The sequence below is a fragment of the Mus caroli genome, chromosome 18 (genome assembly GCF_900094665.2).
Source record: "Mus caroli chromosome 18, CAROLI_EIJ_v1.1, whole genome shotgun sequence".
Lineage (NCBI taxonomy): Eukaryota > Metazoa > Chordata > Mammalia > Rodentia > Muridae > Mus > Mus caroli.
This window is the reverse complement of record NC_034587.1, coordinates 50,464,717-50,486,004: the sequence shown is the minus strand read 5'-3', so window position 1 is coordinate 50,486,004 and position 21,288 is coordinate 50,464,717. Positions and strand designations below refer to the sequence as shown.

At 42.7% G+C, this 21,288-nt stretch overlaps 1 protein-coding gene across 1 annotated transcript in view; it reads right to left on the bottom strand.

Annotated features, from left to right (window-relative positions):
* Nucleotides 1-5,621: 5,621 nt before the first annotated feature.
* Prdm6 (PR/SET domain 6) overlaps nucleotides 5,622-21,288 on the bottom strand; it is a 102,395-nt gene continuing 86,728 nt past the window's right edge. Inside the window, exons 7-8 of the mRNA XM_021150657.2 lie at nucleotides 13,137-13,313; nucleotides 5,622-6,547 (exon numbers count right to left, since the gene is read on the bottom strand). Coding sequence (XP_021006316.1) covers nucleotides 6,433-6,547; nucleotides 13,137-13,313 — 292 coding nt within the window. The 3' untranslated portion in view covers nucleotides 5,622-6,432. The remainder of the gene's footprint in view (nucleotides 6,548-13,136; nucleotides 13,314-21,288) is intronic.

The window sequence follows — 21,288 nt, the reverse complement described above, 5'->3', positions numbered from 1 at the left end:
ACTAACCGTAACTTTAAAACAGCTGCCATGTCCCAACAGGATCTCAACAGCCACTTTGTACCAGCACACTGCAAAACTGAGTGTCTTCCCTTGATGTGACAAACTTAATGACCTAGGGGACCTGAGGCTCCCAGGATTTTTCTGCTGGTGTGAATCAGTTTTTCATACTCTCACATTTGAACCAGGGAATTCTCCCCTCATACCAGAACTGAAACTTCCAAGGAGGATTTGTCTCAGGTTGTCCCTGTTTCATTCTCTCCAAGTTGGGACAAATCAGAGAATGTGCACCAGATAGGTAAGGGGAAAATAAGGTTACAGGTACTGACTGGGCTAGCATTTGATCATGCTCACATGTGGACCAGCCAGGACTTCCATTTGGACATTCGGTCTGGAATGGCTGCTCTTGCCAACATATGGCAATCACCTGCCGTGGTGGGATTTCTTTTCTTCTTAAAAGCAAAGAGTTCTGCTGTGGAACTGTATCTCCAGCTTGTTAAGTTTATACCAAGATTGTTTTGGGTTGGGAGTGACATGCCAAGCTTTGGGGGGGAAAGGAAGGCAGTAACAGAGATGTTTTGCAAGGCAGAAAACAGGAAATACCAACGAGGAGCCTGCCATGTTCAACTGGCTTTGAGACACGTCCATTGCTTTTTAACAAACGCCCCTGTTAGAAGCAGAATGTTGGCTAACATGGCACACACTGCTTTCAGGGAAGAACTGCCTGTGGTAGTAAAGTCAGCTCATGAAGAATCTTGTAAATTTGCTTTTGGAACAAACTTCAAAAACAGCTTCATCTAGATTATAAGCAAGAATCTGAAGTGGGCCCCGGAGTACCTTGTGCATATAACTTCAGTGTTTGTACTTTTGACACACCTAACCTCTAGTGATCCATTGCTTTAAGCCAACAGGTTAACCAGAGAAACCTATATTCTTCGTGGACACAACTACATGATTGTTCCATTGATGCCTGAAAAGTAATTTTGTTAGCATCCAGACAGAACAAAGAAAGTCCTGCTTCCCCCCTTAATTGAGGAAGTTTCTTGCTTGTCAATACTACTCACGCCTGGTCCTCTCTTGGATGCTCTCAAATGCACCACACTTTCTACCTTGCCTGTTGCCATTTGTCTTATTTGTTTCACACACTTGAGAGGACTGCCCCCAATTTTGTTATTGTTGCCTTTTTTTTTTTTTTGAGATAGAGACTCACTATATAGCCTTAGTTGGAGTTGCACCCTATGTAGTCCAGACTAGTCTTGAACTCACAGAGATCTGCCTGCTTCTGTTTCTCAACTGTTAGGACTAAAGGCCTGTGCTACCACACCTGAACACTTACTTCTTTTTGTCTGGTATTGTGGAATTTCAGTTGTGTGTTTAGACAAAGTGGTGTCGGCCAGCCCCGAGGTGTGTGGAGATTGCCACATCACATATCACCCACTGCAAAGATTCATATGTGAAAACTATTTTAGCGTTCTTTTTAAAAACATATTTTCTCAACAGACACTAATTCATTCATTTTAGACAATTCCTGTTCACTAAGCCAGCGTAGCCTCTGGAAAGCACACTCCCCTTTTAAAATCACATGGTTTTGGCGTGGAGGATTATGAAGCTACTGAGCTAATACTACTAGGTATATACGAGAAAAGGACAATGAACATTTTTGTCATGGAGTCGTGAGGGCTATGTTGTACAATCCTTATTAAGTCCCTAGAACAGTACCTGGCAGTGGTTAGATAACATGAGCTATGTCTCAATATCTAAGGGCAGCTGCTCAGAACTGTTTTGTTTGACCATTAGCCTACCCTCAGGAGACTCTTTCCTAAGCACTAGGGGAAAATGGAGTAATAATTTTACCTTTATGCTCCTTTTTCAAACCTATTTGGGGGGGGGCTTTGCCATTTTGTAAATTAATCTGATGAACCACCTGACTCATTATTTAAAAGAAGAAAGCCCTTCGTGGGCCAGGACTATGGCTCAGTGGTAGAGCACTTGCCTAGCCTGTGCGAGCCCCCGAGTTCAAGCCCTGGTACCATCCACTCACCTAAAGAAACAAATGGAAGAATCCCAACAAACTAGTGATGTTTCTAGAACCTACTGTTATCCTTCAAAGGTTCAGATCTTTTAGAATCAGGATTGGATATCAGGGATTAGAGATGACTGGGCAATCAAGTTAAATTGATATCGAAGAGTTTGTTATTCCTGGCCTGGTTTCTATAGGTGTAACCCTAATGGGACAGCAAAGAATCTGTTATTAAACAGAAGGGTGCCGGATAGGCAGAGTGACCCCTGAACCCACACCACTGTGGAACCGCTCTATACTGTGTGATGTGCTCTGTTCCCAGTTATGCAACCAACAGCTACTTATGCTTGTTAACTTTACATTCGAGGGATACTTTAAAGTAAACAATGCAGGTACTTTATGAAAAACAACTGAATATTGACTTCTTGCCTGAGCCATAAGAGCCAATCATTACTACTTAGTTTCACCAAGGGAGTTGGGAGTCAAAGTGTGGAATCCCAGCAGAACATCTTCCCATTCTATCCATCAGGAGCTTGACAGCAGGATTAAATCGGTAAAAGCACTGCTATTCTTAAACTGTGGATGAGTCTCTACTCTAGTCAGCCACTTAGAAGGAAAAGACCATTTTCTCTCCAACAGTTAAATCCCTTTCCTTATGGTAAGCACCTGTAATGAAGCCGCAACACGGCGTTCAGCATTTGATGGATGAATGAAGGGATGAACCAGTCAACCCATGGAAAAGCCAATGAACTGGTAAATGAACAATGTTTTCTGAGGTCCGGGCTAACAGGTTGTGACCCCTGTGTGCAGGGGGGAAGGGGCGGGGATCACAATCCTTTTCTGTTCTATAAAGTTTCCCAACAAGAATATATTTAATAAAAAGTTACTAATGAACTAAGGTATATACATTATGCACAATTAACTTTACAACTCTAATTACCTATACAATCATATTGTGAAATATAACTCTCCTGGGGGAAAAAAAAAGGTAATATTTTTTAAAGATAAGGGCAAAACAAACTGAAGTCAGAAAAAAAGCTAATACAAATTTCCTAGGGAGCTTATTTAGCTTTCCTTCAGGTAACTGGGATTTCCTTACAGAAGTGTGGCAGCCTGTATCTCCACCCCTTTCCTCCCTACTCTAAGGCCTTCATAGGCGTCGCCCTTTGGCTCAGTTAGGTAAATGAATGAGCATACATTAGGATGGTAAGTAATAACTTTTTAAAAAAGTGTATATTTGTTATCACTGTGAGTACAGAAGCAGGCACCATGATGTATGGGTGGAGGTCAGAGGACAACTGGGGATCAGTTTTCTCCTTCCACCATATATATGGGTTCAGAAAGTGACCATTGTGCCTTCATGCTCCCCTGGGAAGCCCTATGGTGAAAAGAGTCATCCTCTGTCTCTTAACAGAGAAGACCTGATTCTGTTCTGACCACCCATCCTTTTTATCTTAGAAAGTATCTTTCCTCACACCTCTATGGGGGCTGTTATAGTTTCCACCAACCATTTACTGAGTCTCAAAGGATTATGTGCACACTTGAAATCTTAAAAATCCCCAAAGCCTTTCAGTTAGTGGTTACAAGAAGCCCCTGCTCTGCATGTATATTGACTAGAAGCTTTGAGACCCTCATGACTGCCGTACTTGCTCTGGGTGCCAAGTTAACCTGCAGGAGCAGGCCTGTCCATAGACTGGTAACCCAGGCTGCCCTGGGAGAAGCTGGATCCACGATATGAAATTTGCAAGTACCAAAAATGCCTAGAAATTTAGAGTATCCAATTTCCATTATTTTTTTAAATTTTAAGCAGAAAATATTTTCTGGCCAAAGTCTGTTAAGATGCATGGGGAAAAAAAAATCCATAGTAACCAAAGTAGTAAGGAGCTCCGTGGAGACTCTTAGAGGGGAGTTTTGGTCCAGCTCACTGCCACAGGCAGCAGGAGCTGAGGGACCAGCTGGCAAAGCCATAAGAGCAGTAGAGAGCATTGTTGTGGAAGGTTCCCCCATGCCAGACCTCCAGGGAGGAGCTCCCATCAAACCCTGGTGTGTTGCCTGATGTGGAATGAGGAAATGAGGCGAGTGGCTACGATGATTTTTCTCACTGGGGGGAAGAGATGAGAAGCACAGAGATGAGCATCAGCACACCCAGAAAGCCCAGCCAAGTCGTTCACCTTGGATGCCCGAGCATTTGCTCCGGGATCTGTCACTTTCTCAAAGGTGAGCGGGGTCTGTATCCTGCACGTCCTTCTTACCTTTCCTGGTAACACACACTGGCAAATGCCTCCCTCCCGTACAGGAGGGAGCTGTGAAACCTGAAGGCACTCCCACATACCAGAGAGGATATCTGACTGCCATGCCAGAGAGGCGACACAAACTGGGAGAAGATTCCCGATGAGGCCAAGTGTATCTCTGTGGCTGCAAGCCTAGCCATGGTTATAGGCACACACCAGTAAATCGTACTGTTCTAAATGAAGCAGTTGAGTGCCAAGGTATAGAAAAGAGGAGAAATTTAAAAGAGAGGGGGAAAAAATAGATGGCTTAGAAGCTAACAGCACTCGCTATCCTTGTAGAGGACCCAGCTCCATTCCCAACCCCCATAGGGTGGCTCACAACCTGGAACTCCAGTTCCAGGGAATCCGACGCCCTCTTCTGGCTTCTGCAGGCACTGCATGCACATGGTGCACAGACATACACGCAGAAAAATACACATAAAATAAAATAGAGTTTTTAAAAGGAGAGAAAAGAGAGCTTTCTGGAGGACCAAATATATCATAATATATTAAGCTGAACCACAGTATTCCTTTCTGAAATTAGTTCTCTCTCTCTCTCTCTCTCTCTTCCTCCCTCCCTCCCTCCCTCCATGTGTGTGTGTGTGTTTGTGTGTGTGTGTGTGTGTGTGTGTGTCTGTTCTTGAAGACAATGAGCAAGCTCAAAAAAGAGGCAGCCCTTCAAAGGCTGTTCTTAGCCATCAGATGACCAAGAAACCAAGAAATGTCACAGAACTAAGCACTCATTAGGGCTGTTTGTGAAAGCTGGCACTGGAGAGAGACTCGGGCTACAAGTCTCTACTGGGAGCGAATAGACCAAAAGCCATATTCACCATCACGGGTTCCAATGGCAAGACCTTGATCCAATTATTCTGGGCACTATCACTGAACTACCACGAGGCCAATGGAAGTTAAACTCTATGCCAAGTACTCCTTGAGCATCCCAAGCATATACACGGTTCCTTTTCTTTTGACTAATCAATCTTGAGAGAGGAAACGGTGATCCCTATTGATAACAGAAGTTACTGCTGGCCGTCTGAGCCAACCCACCCTTTGCTAGGCTAACTTCTCACATGTTTTCCTGTCTGGCTGAATTCTCCTCCCTATTTCTTTGGCAATAATTCTGCCACACTTAGCAGGGAGTGAAGGAGCATCCAGGGCTTCCCTGTGTGAGGAAGATGCCATTGCCCAAACTGAATCTGCCAGTGGGCCCGCACGTGATGATTCACGCATCCATCCCTTGCCCAGAAACGACGACAGCGGAATCACTCGAGGCCTAACACCTTAGCTCCAGCCTCAGACCAAAGAACTTTATTTCTGTTTTCTTTTTTTTTTTTCTTAAGCTAAAATGTTATTGAAACCAACATTTTTTTTCTTGACTAGCTGCTTCAGAACAATATATATTGTATTATGAAGCTCCGTACACTTTAAATGTGTGTGAAATCCGGACAGGACAAAGCAAGCCCTCCACGTTCATCCTTTGCGTTTGCGTCTGAAGTCATTTTCTTCCTTTTCCAGCTTCAGTTCCAGGATGCGGGGTGGGAGGAGCCCCATCAAAGTGCGTCAGGAGCGAAAATGTGGAACTGGGCTGCCTCTAAGGCTACAGGCAATGGGCGGGCTGCGGGCTGCGGGCTGCGGTGCCGCTTCAGCCAGGTTCTTGCTTGGGCCTCAAGCCTTCCTTGCTGGGGAAACCAACATCGGGCGGGCGAGCCAGGCCTCCACAGGAGGAAGGCCATAGAACGGGTCCCCTTGAAACATGCTACTAGAAAAAAAGGTGCGACGAGAGTCAAGTCCCTGTGCGTTCTTACAGCTGAGGGCAGAGAAATCTCCCTTTGGTATTAAATAACAGTTTTAAAAAAGCTTTTTTAGAAATAAAGCAAACACACGGTTGGGACTGGAAACACGAGCCATCCCAGGTGAGCTGTCCACGGAAATCTGTCTCATCCCTAGTCATAAATAAATAATCTCTTGCCTGGTCTGACTTCCACGCCAGGATCAATATCTCTTAACATCTTACTTATTTTATTACTGCTTTTGGTTTTCTGGGACTGATTGAAAGTTGTTCAGAGGAAATCTTTGGTTTTGCTTAAGTGTCCGTGACATTTAATCATGACTTTCCTTGCTGTTTAATTCCGGCCAGTCAATCAGTTAATCCACTTCGATTGATTCTGGGCTCTCGGTTATCGGCTTGCACTCATTGGGCATGCGCTGGTGTCGACTCAGCTGCGTGGCCTGGGTGAAGCTCCTTTCGCACCTCTCGCACCTGGTGGAGGCAAGAGAGAAAATTGAGACCAGGGTGCGGGGCCTTCGGGGTGATGGGCTTCCTCTCATCGCGACTAATCAGAACAGACACTCCAAAGAGGCTTCAGGCTTTACTGGCTCAAGAGGTTTAATTGGTGGCTCCTTCCAAGGCCTGGATGCCTGGGATGGGACAAAGCCCGTCTGATGTGGAACAGAGGGGCCTGTCAATAGGCCGGGGGAAGGTGATTTCTCCAGAGAGCCCTGTCCTGCTGCCGCTCTGATCACTGTCAGTTCAAATAGATAAAGAACAAAAAGAGATTTTTAGGAGTGAGCCATCAAAGCTCCAGCTTGTCTGCAGTTTTCTGCTCTGTAACCCCACGGAGAAATTGATGACAAATAGAATTTCACCTGCTGCTAATTTAAAACCCAGAATTCTACTCCCCCTCAGCATCAACGGCCAGAAAGTGAATCATCGCAAAATTTGGGAACTAGTGGAAGCAATGCCTTCGTTTTCAGGGATGGGGTAGGAGATGAAGGTAGAGTTGGGAGTCGGGGGAAGAGCTGGGGTGGAAGAATTATGTATAGGTGACTGATTTTTTTTTTTTTTTGCTAATGCTAATTACAATGTCACAGCCCAAGCAACTTTAGGGTTAAAATACTTTCTAAGACTAGAGTTTGCTTTGTTGAAAATAGGATGACTCAGAAAAACTGGGAATCAGGATGCTGGGGTGGTTGCAAGGGCTCAGCCTTATAGGGAGTACAGTATATAATATATATGTGGGCCCAGGTATCTGAAAGGAGAAAGCAGGCATTGTGCTTCAAGTGTCTCTCCTTTGCTAAAAAGACTGTAATCCAGAGAACCTGGGCCAATTCCTGTCTTCCACAAAACCCACTCTCGCATCCTACTTAATCTACTGAAAACATAACAGGCACACATAATCTTGTTTCTGTGTTTCTGTGGTCGCCATACTTAACTCTGTGCACACACACACACACACACACACACCATGGCAGCAACCTGGATTATACAGTGACTCCCCCATCACCATCTTACTTGTCTGGGCTACCTCAAGCAAGATCAGACTGGACAGCCACACTGGCAATCCCAAGAGCACTCAAGAGGAGCTCCAAAAACCTTCTAAACCCACTGGCTCTCAGAACCCTACACTGTTGGAACCTGGGCACGAGCAAGCTGGAGAAAGCCAACTGTCCTGCAACAGAAGAGGAAGCCACACATCCCATTATCTGGGGAGCATTCCAGTTTCCTCGTTAGTAAATCATGTACAGAAGTAGCTAGCGAAATAGAGCATATCCATCCAGCTTAGATTCTCAAGTGCTTGGGACTGTTGGGAGGCTGGAGTTTGGCTACCTGATTTAAAGTCGTGGTTCTCAACTTTTCTAACACTGTGTCCCTTTAATACAGTTCTACATGCTGTGGTGACCTCCAACCATAAAATAATCTTCATTGCTACTGTATAATATAGTATAGTTCTATATTCATATCTGTAATTCTGCTACTGTTAAAAATCGTGATGTAAATGTTTTTTGGAGATAGAGGTTTGCCAAAGGGTCACAACCCCACAGGTTGAGAACCTCGGCTTTAAAGTTTCCAGGTTCCTGTGCCAGCTGAGGGTGCCAGGATGAAGAAGTTGTGTTTCTTTGATTGTCTTTCAGGGAATATTTTTAGCAGCCTGTTCCACTGTTAAAAAAACTGCACGGTGATCTTGACAAATGTATAATGTCAGCTTTAATGTATCAGACCTATCAGCTCAATGAAAATAACTCAGAAGTATTGATCACCTAATGATTTTTGGTGTATTCATTAACGTCCACGGGCAGCTCATCCCCTCTCCGGAGCTCCAGGAGTGCTGATGACACGCCGGCGAACTGCTGATTGTTTATTAGAAAACTGATTAGGTACTGGATTAGTGTGTTAAAATATACTACCTTTCACGGCTTGACAAACTCCCGAATTATTATATTTCTTTTTTTTTTTTTAATTTTGAAGCTGTGGGATCAATTTCAAGGAGAGCAAAAATGGTTTGAACAATTGCGAGGAATGACAATTTGCCTGGCTGTGCCTTTGCTCTGCTCATCCTGTATATTAAAATGTGAAGAATTCATGCAGAAGAAGCCCCAGTGCTTTACATAAGGCTGAAGTCTAAATCTCTGTGTGCTACTCCAATGTCCATGCAGGATGAGGACAGCAAGGAGGGTCACATTCTTCTCCAGGATTTGGTTAAATGGCTCAGTGAGATTTCTGGGCATAGAGCAATCTGTTAAAAGCATCAAAAAATTTTTTTTTCCCAATCTACAGAGTTTGAAAGAAGACCACTCCTTTGCAGGCAAATATCATATCTTGTCATCAAACCGGAGAAAATAACATGCAGATGTGGAGAAATTATTTAAATTTAGATCCTACCCTGGGGAAATTTCCTCTCCTTGGGAAATACAGATTATTAGACATAATATCTATGTGGTTTGAGAATAAGGATTTATATATTTGGGAAATTAAAGACTTATAAGAATTATCCTTTTTAAAAATAAGACTGGGGTTTCAGTTTTATATCCATTGTCCTAAACTCTAGATGAGAAATCTCTATAAGTTATTTCCACAGCTTCATGGAACTCATTAGAAAGACCTACTCCATCAAGTACCTTGGTTCTGGGAGGTCAGAGGATGGCTTCAGCTGAGCTGCCATTTAACCCTGAATTGCAATCTTGTGCCTTCCCTTGGCACGGGCACTGATGTCACAGCCTTGAAGGGAACATCACGGACACATACGTGTGGAAAGTCTTCCAAACGCTTCAGCAAACAGAAAGTCCCCAACTTCCTATGGGTACGAGAGTCTTAATTAGCCTTGATTTCCCTTTCCCATCTGACACCCTTCTTTTGTAACTGTGGCGGTTGAATGGACCACCTGAATAGAAACATCACAAGGTGATGTAAGGTTGTAGTACACAGAGAACCTGCAAGAATCTTTCTGTGCATCTGCCGTGTGCCATTAAAATACTTGAACTGGACCGAACTGCCCAGGACTTCGTACATGGCAAATGCTTAGTGTGTATGTTCAGAGTTACTTTGATTTTTGTCTACATCTTGCTTAAATGGTAGATGTACTTTAGAATTCTCTTTTGTTTCTTTTTTTTCTGAAAAACAAAACAAACAAACAAACAAACAAAAAAAACCCTCCCTTTACTGAAGGCAAAAACATCGTGGTGAGTGTTTTTCCCTTGCTTCTAAAATCAGTGGAGTCTCCTACGGCAAGTCCTGGCCTGACTGTGCAGCTTCCCAGGTCAAATGTATCCTCTAGTCCAAACCTTGGGAAAGCTCATTTAGCAAAGAGAGAGAGCAATGAGTCCTCACTGAGAGCCCTCCACCACCACCAACTAGCTTTCCTACAGTACAGTGCCCAACCATTGCTGTAATGTCAAATGATCCCTTCCTCCTTGTGTCCCAAGACTTCCATCTCATATAGCTAAAACTAAATGCTAAAGCCTTTGAACCAGTCCTTTGTTTGTTTGTTTGTTTGTTTTCTTATGGGAAGTCTTTAACTTGGAAATTCCAAGTCTTCAGCCTAGGTTAGCTCTTGACAGGTTCAGGGTCTATCTAGAATTTAGAACATAGGTTCTTCCGGGGAGATTCCAGGTAATCAGATGTGAGGCGAAGCCTGCAGGAATCCTAACCCTCGCTACCACTTGCCTGGTCCCCTTGGGAGCCTAGCAGTTTCCATGTCCCTCCAGCTAAGTTCTAAGCAGCAGAGCTAGGTCCAAAAAATTACTTTTCCTGACCAGCAGACCTGGTCTCTGCTCATCCTGGAGATGCTGAGAAGACCTCTTGGATCAAGGAGACAAGTTGGGGATGAAGCCACTGGATCATCTATGTGGAAGTTGCCTTGGGCTTACAGTTTAGGTTTGTACATCTTTACAAGATTCTTTTCAGCCTCTTCAACGTTGTTTAAGCCAATGCCCATTAGTTGAAGTAGTAAAATTAACTGTGGTGGTGAAACCATTTTTATTGACTAATCTGCAACAGAAAGTTTTTTTAATGTTTGTTTTATAAGCTTGTAAAAGGATATCATAATATTTACAAATGTCCATGGGTTGGATATCCATGGGCTGGGTTAGAAGATTCTCAAACTCCTTTGCAATAGAACAACCCTGATAGATCTTGTATACACTAAAGGATTTAGCTTTCCGTTTCCTAGAAGATGTTTAAATCTTGCAAAGTTAAGCAAGCACTTAGCTCTTCTCTGGGCCTATATATAATTTGATCATTTTAAATGCCCCCCAAGTACGATAACATGTGGCTATTTTTGCCAAAAGCAAGAAGAAACCAGACTGAAACGGCCAGATAGAATGCTATCCAACAACCTGGCTGCTTCGTGATCTTTTTGTTCAGTTGTTATTCCCAGAATTGAAAGCAGGTATGAACAAAAGAGCAATACTGTCAGAAAGGAGGGGAAAGACAATTACTAAAGCACTTTGAATATTACTCTGATGAATTAAAATTAAGTTAAGATGGCAACCCTATTGGAAACATGACAAAAACAAGATGTTAAAGGAAAAAATTGAGTGGAGCCAACGAGGTAACATATAAGTAACACCTTAACATTAATAGAAATCTATTTCCCATCTTGACCCTCAAACTGCTTCAATTAATTACTAAAATCTATTTACACTGCAACAGATAAAAATCAATCTGATGCCCAGCACCGGATCCATTTGGCTACCCTCTCTAATACACGGGACCAATGGGGTCAGTCCTCAGCCCTCCCAAACTCTCTCAAAGTGGCACAGTTACCTCCTACCTCCAGACCAGCTGCAAAGCCAGAATCTGTGAGCCCTTGAGAATTGGGCCTGATGACAGCATCCATCAAGCAGCCCACAAACACCCAAGGCAGGGAATTTTTAAGTCCCTCTCAGGATTAGAAAAATGAGGCCTCTTTGGACTATTGCATCCTCTGAGGACAGAGCTTGGTTAGTATGTTTGGTTTGTTTGTTTGTTTTTTAGGAACCATCCTGTCCCACTTAGCCAGAAGACTTTATGTAGTAAGCAAGTACACAGACAGAGACCATCACTGTTTTTTACTATTAATATAACAAATTAAACCATTAAAGGAACACAGGTGACAAAGGTGGAGTGACCAGAAAGATGGCTCTGCAGGTAATGGTGCTTGCCACCAAGCCTAGCAGCTGGAGTTTGATCCTCTGGATCCAAATGGCGGAAGGGGTGAACCAGGTCCTACAAGTTGTCTTCTGATCTCTGCACATACACCACAACACATATATGTAGCAGCACACAAAAAGAATTAATCAATTAATTAATATTTTTTAAAGGATGATAGATAGAGGTAAAGGCTTTTATGAGCCCCTGCCTTGGTTGACAGACCAGTGAGGCAGGCTGGTCCCTATGACAGTACCAACAGTACACTGTTACCATGAGCAGTACCTGGCCTCAGGATGAACACAGAATGAGAAACTTCTTGGCTGAGACCAAGCAAGTTTAGTCTCCTACTGCAAGAATCACTTCCTGCTCTGTTTGAGCTTGTCCTACAGAAGGTAAATATGGCTGGCCATCTGTGTTTTTAAATTTTATTTCACAAGTAGGGAAAGCAAGCACAGGAAACAAGCAGAAATGTAATAGTGTTAAGAGAAGAGTTCACGGGTCCAACTATTCTGAGACCACCATTAGTCATGTATGGTTTGAACTCCAGGTAATAGCCTCTTCTCCCTTCATCCTTGTCTGATGAACTTCTGATGATCCTTTAGTATACATGCTAAACATATCTGACGATTCCATTTCTCTGATACTCCTCAACACTGTATATACACAGCTTGTTATACTTTTCATCCCATGTTATATTGACTGACTGATTGACTGATGGATGGATTGGGCTTCCCCTTAGAGGGTGAGGTCTTCAAAGTAAAGATGGAAAGGGGTAGAGTCTCATTCACCTTTGTATCTCTTGTGCCTAGCAGGGTGACCAATGGAAAAGTAGGTCATTGTATTGTATGAACACATGGATAGATGGATGGATGGATGGATGGATGGATGGATGGGTGGGCCATTTTGCATAGTTCAAATGTCTGCTGCCTTGATTAATGAATTATATGTTGAAACACACTCTTGTTCAAATGCCCTTACCCACATTCTCTGAATACCAAAAACTTCAATATACCCTTTGTTTTTGTTGTGATTTTCATCAGCCTGATGGTTTTAAGCTCCAAAGTTTATGCTAAAGAGCCACAAGTTGTCTGCCATCATAGGTTCACACTCTAATAAGTGAAAAGAAACCCTCATTAGATTCACGAAGGAGTCACATTCTCCAAGAGGATTATTCAAGCATCCTGAACTATGACCATTCTCTTCATGGTTATGGGAGCCTGCTGATGGCCAGAAATTGCAAACCCTGAGCCAGGACCAATGTAGCTTTCCTTACTTCATTTCCAAAATGTCAGCTGAGAAACCCAGGAAAACCTCTTCTAGCGCAGATGCTGACATGACAAGCAGCCTTCTCTACCAGCTGGGCTGAGGGGAGCAAGTGTCTGGCAGTTTCCAAGAAAGATAAGGAAAAAATAAAAAAGGTGGACAACTGGCCAGTACTTACTTGAAGGGCTTTTCTCCAGTGTGGGTCCGGATGTGGTTGTTGAGGGTGGTGGCTCCAGCAAAGGCACGGCCACAGTAGCCGCACTTGAAAGGCCGGTCACTGGAGTGAGTGACTACGTGGTTCCTCAGTTCTGACGGCTGGGAAAAGGACTGTGAGCAGTGGCCACACTGGTAGGGTCTGAAACAAACAGAGAGTGACTGGTCATGGCTTCCTGAGTCAGGCAGCACTGGGAGGAAAGAGACCACGACTCTGGTGACATTCAATCCTCTTTAAAGACAGGCTCAGAGCACAGGGCGGCTGAGCTCTGCTACTTGTTGTCGCAGGAACAAAATTCACAGAGCTGCTGAGACACAGCGACTCACAGGCAAGCATTCCCTTCCTGTGTTAATCATACTCTTTCAAAAACAGCTATTTGATGGTCTTAATCTCCCCACCGGCAAATACTGGCACACACGTCTGTAAACTTTACAGACATTAGCAAGGGATTAATTAAGCCAAAAAGCACAAAAGAAAATACATAATTGTCTTTTATGGCTCTCTAGTATCCTTTACTTTTCAAAGTGCTTTAAAATTAATTATCTACTTTAATCTTTACAGTAATCCTCTGAGTGGGACAGGGGAAGCAGTTGCTATTATCACGGTTTTGGCACAGTCAACAGAGGACAAAATGTCCTCAAAGGATATAGCCATTGATGCCAAGGTCATCATAGGCTGTTTGAACCTTATTCCAAGTGTTGGGGAAATAAGTGGGCAAGCAGCCAAGCTGCATGCACACTTTAATAAATATTAAACTGCCTTAGGGTCTACTAAAGATGAACCCAGACCTGTACCATGTGTGTCTCTTTAAAAAAAGAAATCCTGACTTCTCACCCACCCTAAATATTGATCTACTGAGTCGTCGTCTTCTTCTTCTTCTTCTTCTTCTTCTTCTTCTTCTTCTTCTTCTTCTTCTTCTTCTTCTTCTTCTTCTTCTTCTTCTTCTTCTTCTTCTCCCTCTCAACACGTATGTTGAATGTATGTATGTATGTATGTATGTGCACACCTGTACCTGCTGCCAGAGAGGGTGTTAGATCTCCTGGCACTGGAATGCTTACAGATGGTTGTAAGCTGACATGTGGGTTCTAGAAGCCAAACCCAGGTCCTCTGCAAAAGTAGCTTTTAACCCCTGAGTCACCTCTCCATCTCTCCGAGTCTTCTTCTTGAATCTCACCTCTCCACTGACTCCGGTTGCACGAAATGATTTGTGACAGCAAGAAATGACAAATGTCACTGTGCTTGCAGGGAGGTGACCATGATGTAAGTGCCAGTGGGAGGAAGTTGTGACAAATACCTGATAATTAGCAAGATTATCAGAGCACACTCTTCCCAGCTCACGGAGAAGTAAATCAATGTTGAGTTTTCATAAAATAGATTAAAATTCTGTCTTCTCTCCAGAAGTTATTCTGCTTACTCAAGCAGAATCCAGTGAGTGTGAGGAAACCTGAGGACTTGTCCCTATTCAGTGCCATTTCAAATCATTTCTTGATAGGCCTCTAATTTGTTTATCAAATTTTCTTTTGTTCAGGAAATTAATAACGTGCCTTGAAGGATCTTCGCCTCACTCACTGAGGCCTGGTTTGCAGCCCAGACATTGGCTGAATTTAAAAAGCCAATGGTGAAGTAGAGCTAATTGCTCTGCCTTTAACAAACGCAGAAGCGCCAATGACCAGACACCAAACTGAAGGGCTGAGAGACAATGGTGACCGTACATGTTCAACAGTTCAATTAAGTGCAAAATAAAGTGTACCCTCTCATTTGTCAACTGAAGTGCTTAATTGTGGCTACTTGCCTCACTGAACACAAATACTATTATTTTACTAGGCTTCAGCACACTGAGCACTGATTGTAGAATTTTTTAGCTTGATTAATAGTCCAGCATTGGTCAATAACTCAATACTATACAATTTTAATTACTTACATTTAGAAATCTATCTAACTGCTCTCAAACAGGTTTCAAAGAAATACATAAGAGTCCTTGGAAAGGAGTTTATCAATCTTGACAAATTACACATGCATTTTATTATAATTATAAAATAACACTTTGAAAGCCATTAAAATTGCCTACCGAGGAAAATATCCTCCCGGCAAATCTATTCTTGGCAGTAAATGTTGACCTTAAAAAGAGTTCTCAGAAAATAGTTCTCTGGGGATGAAATTTTTTACATGCTATTGAGGATCATAAACAAAATAATATATTAATATATGCTATATTCTCTGACAATTGATTTTTCTAATAGTGAAGGGACCATTAACATTTATTAGCCTCTGGTTATCTATTTTTAATAGCTATCACTATAAACAATAAGCCACTAAATAAAACCAATTAATCTTTTTCTTTTTTTTTTCTAACTCTTCTGTCAAAAGTTGGGGTGATTTATTTCCTGCAGTCAGAAGTCAATCCATCCTTTTTGTGCTGATAGTGACAGTGGCAAAGATTCACAGAGAGGATGTGAAAGGCTGATGTAGAATTGTGTCATCAAGGGAGAAGGGGCAAAACCCTAGAGCACCATTTCTGCCTGGGACCAGCCAGAGAACACTTGCTAGGGATTCTGTGGAATAGGCTTTCAAAGATATCACTTAAGGTGTGCGTGTGCGAGCCCATGTTGGTGCATTCATTTGCGCATGCGTGCATACATTTGTGCATGCGTGTATGTGTGCATGAGTACCTATGGCTGCCGTCATATACCCTGGATCTGGAGTTACAGCTAATTTTGAACTATCCAATATGGGTGCTGGGAACCAAACTCAGCGACCTGCCGAATAACAAGGCCTCTCAACCACTGAGCTGTTTCACCAGCTACTATGGGACAGTTTTTAAAACTATGTGGAACCCAGCTTGGCAAGACAAAAGTGCCTAGAATAGGAGAGGTATGTCCACCTCGGCCTCTGGATCTAGTCAGCTATGGGATGGGGCTAAGTCACTCAGCTTCCCTGAACTCTGTTTTTGCATATCATATCTTTCTCCTGCTTTGGGGGAAAATAGCTAATGTTGCCCAAAAAGGCTTGTCAATCATAGCATTTCCAGTGTAACGCCACCTTGCATGATGGTCGCAGCTAGCTCCCTGCCCACGAGCACTTTCACTCTCTCTCCCTGTCCCTGTTCCCCAACCCCCTATACCCTAAAATACGGACAATCTTTGTGCTTTGGTAAAACCTTGAGAATTCTGAATAACAAGAAAATCCTGTAACAGAATATAGGTACAAACCTTGCTTTAGGGAATTTCACAGAGCCAAGTTACAGCCTCGTATTTTTAGGTACCGTACAGTGATTTCAAAGCATCTGCTGACATTCATCTTGGCAGAGCTTGATTCTTTTCATATGAGGACCTGGAGCTTAAGTGAGTTCTTGTTGCCGTAACAGTCTCTCTCAGTGTAGAAATGTATGGAAAAGATAGGAGTATAAATGTATAAATGCTGTGCTTAGGCTACATAGCAAGATCTTGTCTCAAATGAAAACAAACAATATCAAAGACGTGGGAGTAGCAGCCTGTACCTTCCCTTAAGAGACAGAAGCAGGCACATCTCTGTGAATTCTGTGCTCATCTAATCTACATGGTGATTCTAGGATATCCAAAGGGGGCCTGGGAGAGACCCACAAAGGTGCAGGGTTAGTGGGTGGTGTTCTTTTCAGCTTTATGTTCTTCTGTTTACAGAGTTTCCTCTTTTTTTTTTTTTAACATGAGTAAACGAAGCCACATCTGGCATTATAGGTCCACAATTTTGGGGGGACTGATATAGATTTTAAATTCAAGATCTGCCAGTGCTACCGAGCAAGCTGACCAGCCTGGTTAACTTAGTGAGAGACACTGTCTTTAAACAAACAACAAACTAAACACAGCTACAGGTGTGTTTGTTGGTTGGTTTTTTTTAACTGTAACTGGAGTTACAGTCAGTCATGAATTATCCAGCATGGGTATGGGTGCTGGAAACCAAATTTGGAGTCCTCTCAAAGACCAAGTGCTCCCAACCAGTGAGCCATGTCCCTGGCCACTATGTTTGAGGATATCTATCAGTGGCAGAGTACACCTTTAGCATGAGTGAATGAGGTCTTGCTCATTCCCCAATCCTTACTGGAAGAGGGAGAGCAAACGATCCGATTGTAGTTAAAGCTTTGAAGACAGGTTTAGGAATACATTAAAAACGGAAATGAGTAGGAAAGATGCTTAGAACGTTATCTTGGGAAGTTACCATTTCTTTGGGGACAGCTGGCCATGGGAGTTTAGAGTGTAGGTGCTTGTTTCTAGAGCACATCCTGTCTCTCAAATAACAACAGGAATTTCAGAACACAGAGGCAACTGCCATTACCAACATCTCGTTTACATTTTTGGAGTGGGGGGAGGGCTGTGTATATGCTTGTACATGTGGTGCCATTCCTAGAGCCATCTGTTTTCTTTGAGACAGCCTGTCACTGTACCCAAGATTCACTGACTATATGAGGCTCCAAGGAGGCTTTGGTCTTTGCCTCTGCACCACTAAGATATTAGTGTGTGCCATCATGCCCAGCTTTTCACATGGGTACTGATGACAGAACTCAGGTCCTTGTATTTGCATGCCAAGCATTTTATAACCTAAACCCCAGCACCCCCACTGATTTTTTTCAAAATCTGGCAAAAAGATAAGGTTAAAGTGATCAAACTTTTGACTAGGATCTATCTTAACTCTAAAATGGCATCCTTGACTGATGTGTCACACCAGGAAAGCACATACAGACATCTGTGGGTGTCGTGCTCCACCGGGGCCCGGGATCTTACATCTTTGCAATTGGGAAGCATCTTTCAGGAACACTTGGTCCCCATAACACATCATCCACACATAGCCTCCCGTCATTTTCAAAGCAAACCCAAAGGAATAGCATCTCACAGTGCACAGCTCTGTGGGGCTGGGTGGCTGCTTGGGATCTAAAGCAGGAAAGTCAACAGTGGAGACTGTTTAAAGCTGCAGGGCCTGATACGGGGCTACAAAGAGCTACAAAGAGCAGCTGAGCATTTGAAAATCGAATAGTGTAACTGAGAAACTGAAGCGTCCCTTTGCTTGACTTACGGTAACCTAGACTGAAATAGCTTCGTGTGGCTCGTTCCAATATAGGAAAGCCCAAGCTTCATGAAAAACTATAAAGCGCTGTGTACACATTTACAAAATTTAACCACAAAGCAGACAAGAGTGTGGGCAGATTTAAGAAAGCAGTGAGACCATTCGGTTCATCTCCTGACATTCTCTGTCACTGGTAATTCCTCTGCCAAAGATTACGCCAGTGAAATGTGCAATTCATTTGTTTTGAGTCTGTAATTGGTTTTGGTGTATATAGGAAAAGGCTGAAACATTTAATAAAATTAAGTGTGGCTTGATTCGAAATTATTAATCATCCTTTGATTTTCCTTTTATATCATGAAAATCTCCAGGATAAAAGTTGTTCACTTGGGGCTACACCCTCTCCTTGCTCCATGACAGGCAGCCCAAGGGCAAATCTTGCAAGACTTCAGAGAGGCCTACGGAAGTCACTGCTGGCTGTGTGGACAAGGAGGTTACCTCCGTGTATGAAGAGTCTCGAAAGGGTTAGAAGTGTTCAACCCAAGAGTCCACAGAACACTGTAAAGGAGAAAGAAGATAAACTTGGCACTTTCATGGCAAGGGGCAGAGCATGCAAGAACAAGACACCTTTTGGCTCCTCCCACCAGAGTCACCATGGGGTTGCTGGGAATTGAACTCCCGGATCTCTGGAAGAGCAGGCAGAGCTCTTAACCTCTGAGCCAACTCTTCGGCTTCAGACAGAGCCTTTTGATACTCATTTTCCCATTAGCACTGTTCTTACAATTATAATCAATGACACTTAAACATAATTGTGAACAGCTGATGGTGTGCCTGGGAGCTAAAGGCAGACTTTCTCCCATGTGGCACAAACAAGAGGGGCGAGGAGTGAAGAGAAAGAAAAGTGGTATAAAACAAAGATAAATATTATAAATACATTTCCTGTGAAAATGAGAACATTCAGAAAAGAATCAACTGTGATCGAAAGCTTTGCTCACCAGGTCCTGGAGTACCCTCCCTCTGGACTCTGTTGAATGTTTCTGTAGCAAAAATCCAGAAGAGAAAGGCGATATCTACCTCCTGATCCCGGCCAAAGTAATTCAAGGTGTCCTGGCTCAAGCATTAAGTTTATATAGAAACTCAAATGCTTACAAACTCTGTAAACAGAATCTCGATTGGTCTACATTTCAACAACTTCTTTTTGGATCACCCAGAGAAGAGTTGGTAGGTTGAGAAAAGGAAGATCTGAGGATCTGTCAATCTGTTGGCTTATTATCAGCAGAATGAAATTTGGGAGAGAGAGAGGGAGTGAGAGAGAGAGGGAAGGAGAGAGAGAGGGAGGGAGAAAGAGAGGGAGGGAGGGGGAGAGGAAGAGAGAGGAGGGACAGAAACAGAGAGAGGAATCCATGGCTCTTGGATCTTCATGGATCTGTTTATCTCTTGTTCTGACTCTTATTTTGCCAGATCAAACTCATTTTTCCCCTGTATTCATTGTGTGTAAGTCAGAGATGAAGAATGATGTCACATCACTGGGTATCCATGGATTTCTCCTTTATACTTTTGAATGACACCTCCCATGAAAAGGATCACAGCTATCAGACATACATTCTCCTTGCCGAAAATTCAAATGTCCTACGTTTTTCAGTCAAATTCTCTGTAGACTGAAAGATCTTTTGGACTTTTGATTCAGGGGTCTGTTCCAAATTTGAACCCATTTACCTTCTGACTTTGTCCTCCGGTCTCTCTTTCTAGTGAGCTTTTCCCATGAATTTTCCATGAAAGGAGAAACAGTTTCTATTAAACTAGTTTACTGTTCAGTTAACATTTCCCTTGCATGTAGGTCTCTAATCAACAGATTTAACCAGTTAGAGATAGGAAACTACTTTTACAAAAAAGTAATGCACCCGTACAGAATATGTGTAGACCTTTCTTGCCAGTAGTGCTAAACAATACAGAATAAAAATTATTCACATGGTATTCATAACTCTTTGGGGGTATTTTATAAGTGATTTAAAGATAACTTAGAGGACACAGGAGAATCTGCATAGGTTATCTGCAAATTCCACACCTTTTTATGTAAGGAATTTGAGCGTGGATTTTTTATATTTGTAGGGGTGCTACACAGGTATCAGGGATATCTGGCTATGGATGAATGGGCACCAACTATGGGACACAAATACCCAACTATGAAGCTAGTCACCAACGAATATATCTGTTTAGCAGAGGTGTGCTTCCACAAATAGAACAGGCAAGGTTCCAAATTTAGCAACTATCACGAACAACTGTCATGTCCGGATCACATTTTGTGAAGTTTTCCTGCTTAGCCTTTCCTTGTGTAGTTAGGAATACTGGAGCATATCTCCCTATCTCCAAACTCTCTGTCACAAAGAGCCCATCTCATGTTCTCAGACAGAAAAGTGTGGTTCGAGTCATATAGGGTAAAAATAAATTATTCATCTAGAATAAAATTAATAAATCAGAGTGAGTAGGCATCTCCCTCTATTTCCTGTCTAAAGAGCTGAGGTTGATGATGTAATCCAACTGTCTTGCCATTGTTACTAAGAAACATTGAATTGTATTATGTGCCTTTAAGGAGTCTGGTTTTCCTCAAGTCCTGATTCCTTAATTTATTAATGAATGATGTCAACTACCTCTTGTGTCTTCACCAACAAAGCTTAGGGAAGAACTGGAAACCCAGTCCCTAAGTAATCTGATCCCACCCTGATCATTATCCTTGATCATAAACACCTATTACTTCACCTCATCCGAGAGGACTTATCCCACCACACCTGGGTGCTGAGTGCCATGAACCCAGCAGAATCTAGCACAGAACGGGACTAATACCACTGAGAGATTTGCCAATCACATTAAATCTGCCTACAGTTATCAATAACCTTAACAGTCTCCCCTGGAGGTATTTTGTTTATATAAACTAATTCTTTAGATTAGATGTATTAAATTGTGGTGCTGTATGTATTTTACAGGGCAAACTTTAAAGAGACTGAACCCATGACATGCAATTTTCTGGGTATAACTTGGGTCAGACAAAACAGGCTGTTCACTTACCATGGAATATCTTCATTGCCTT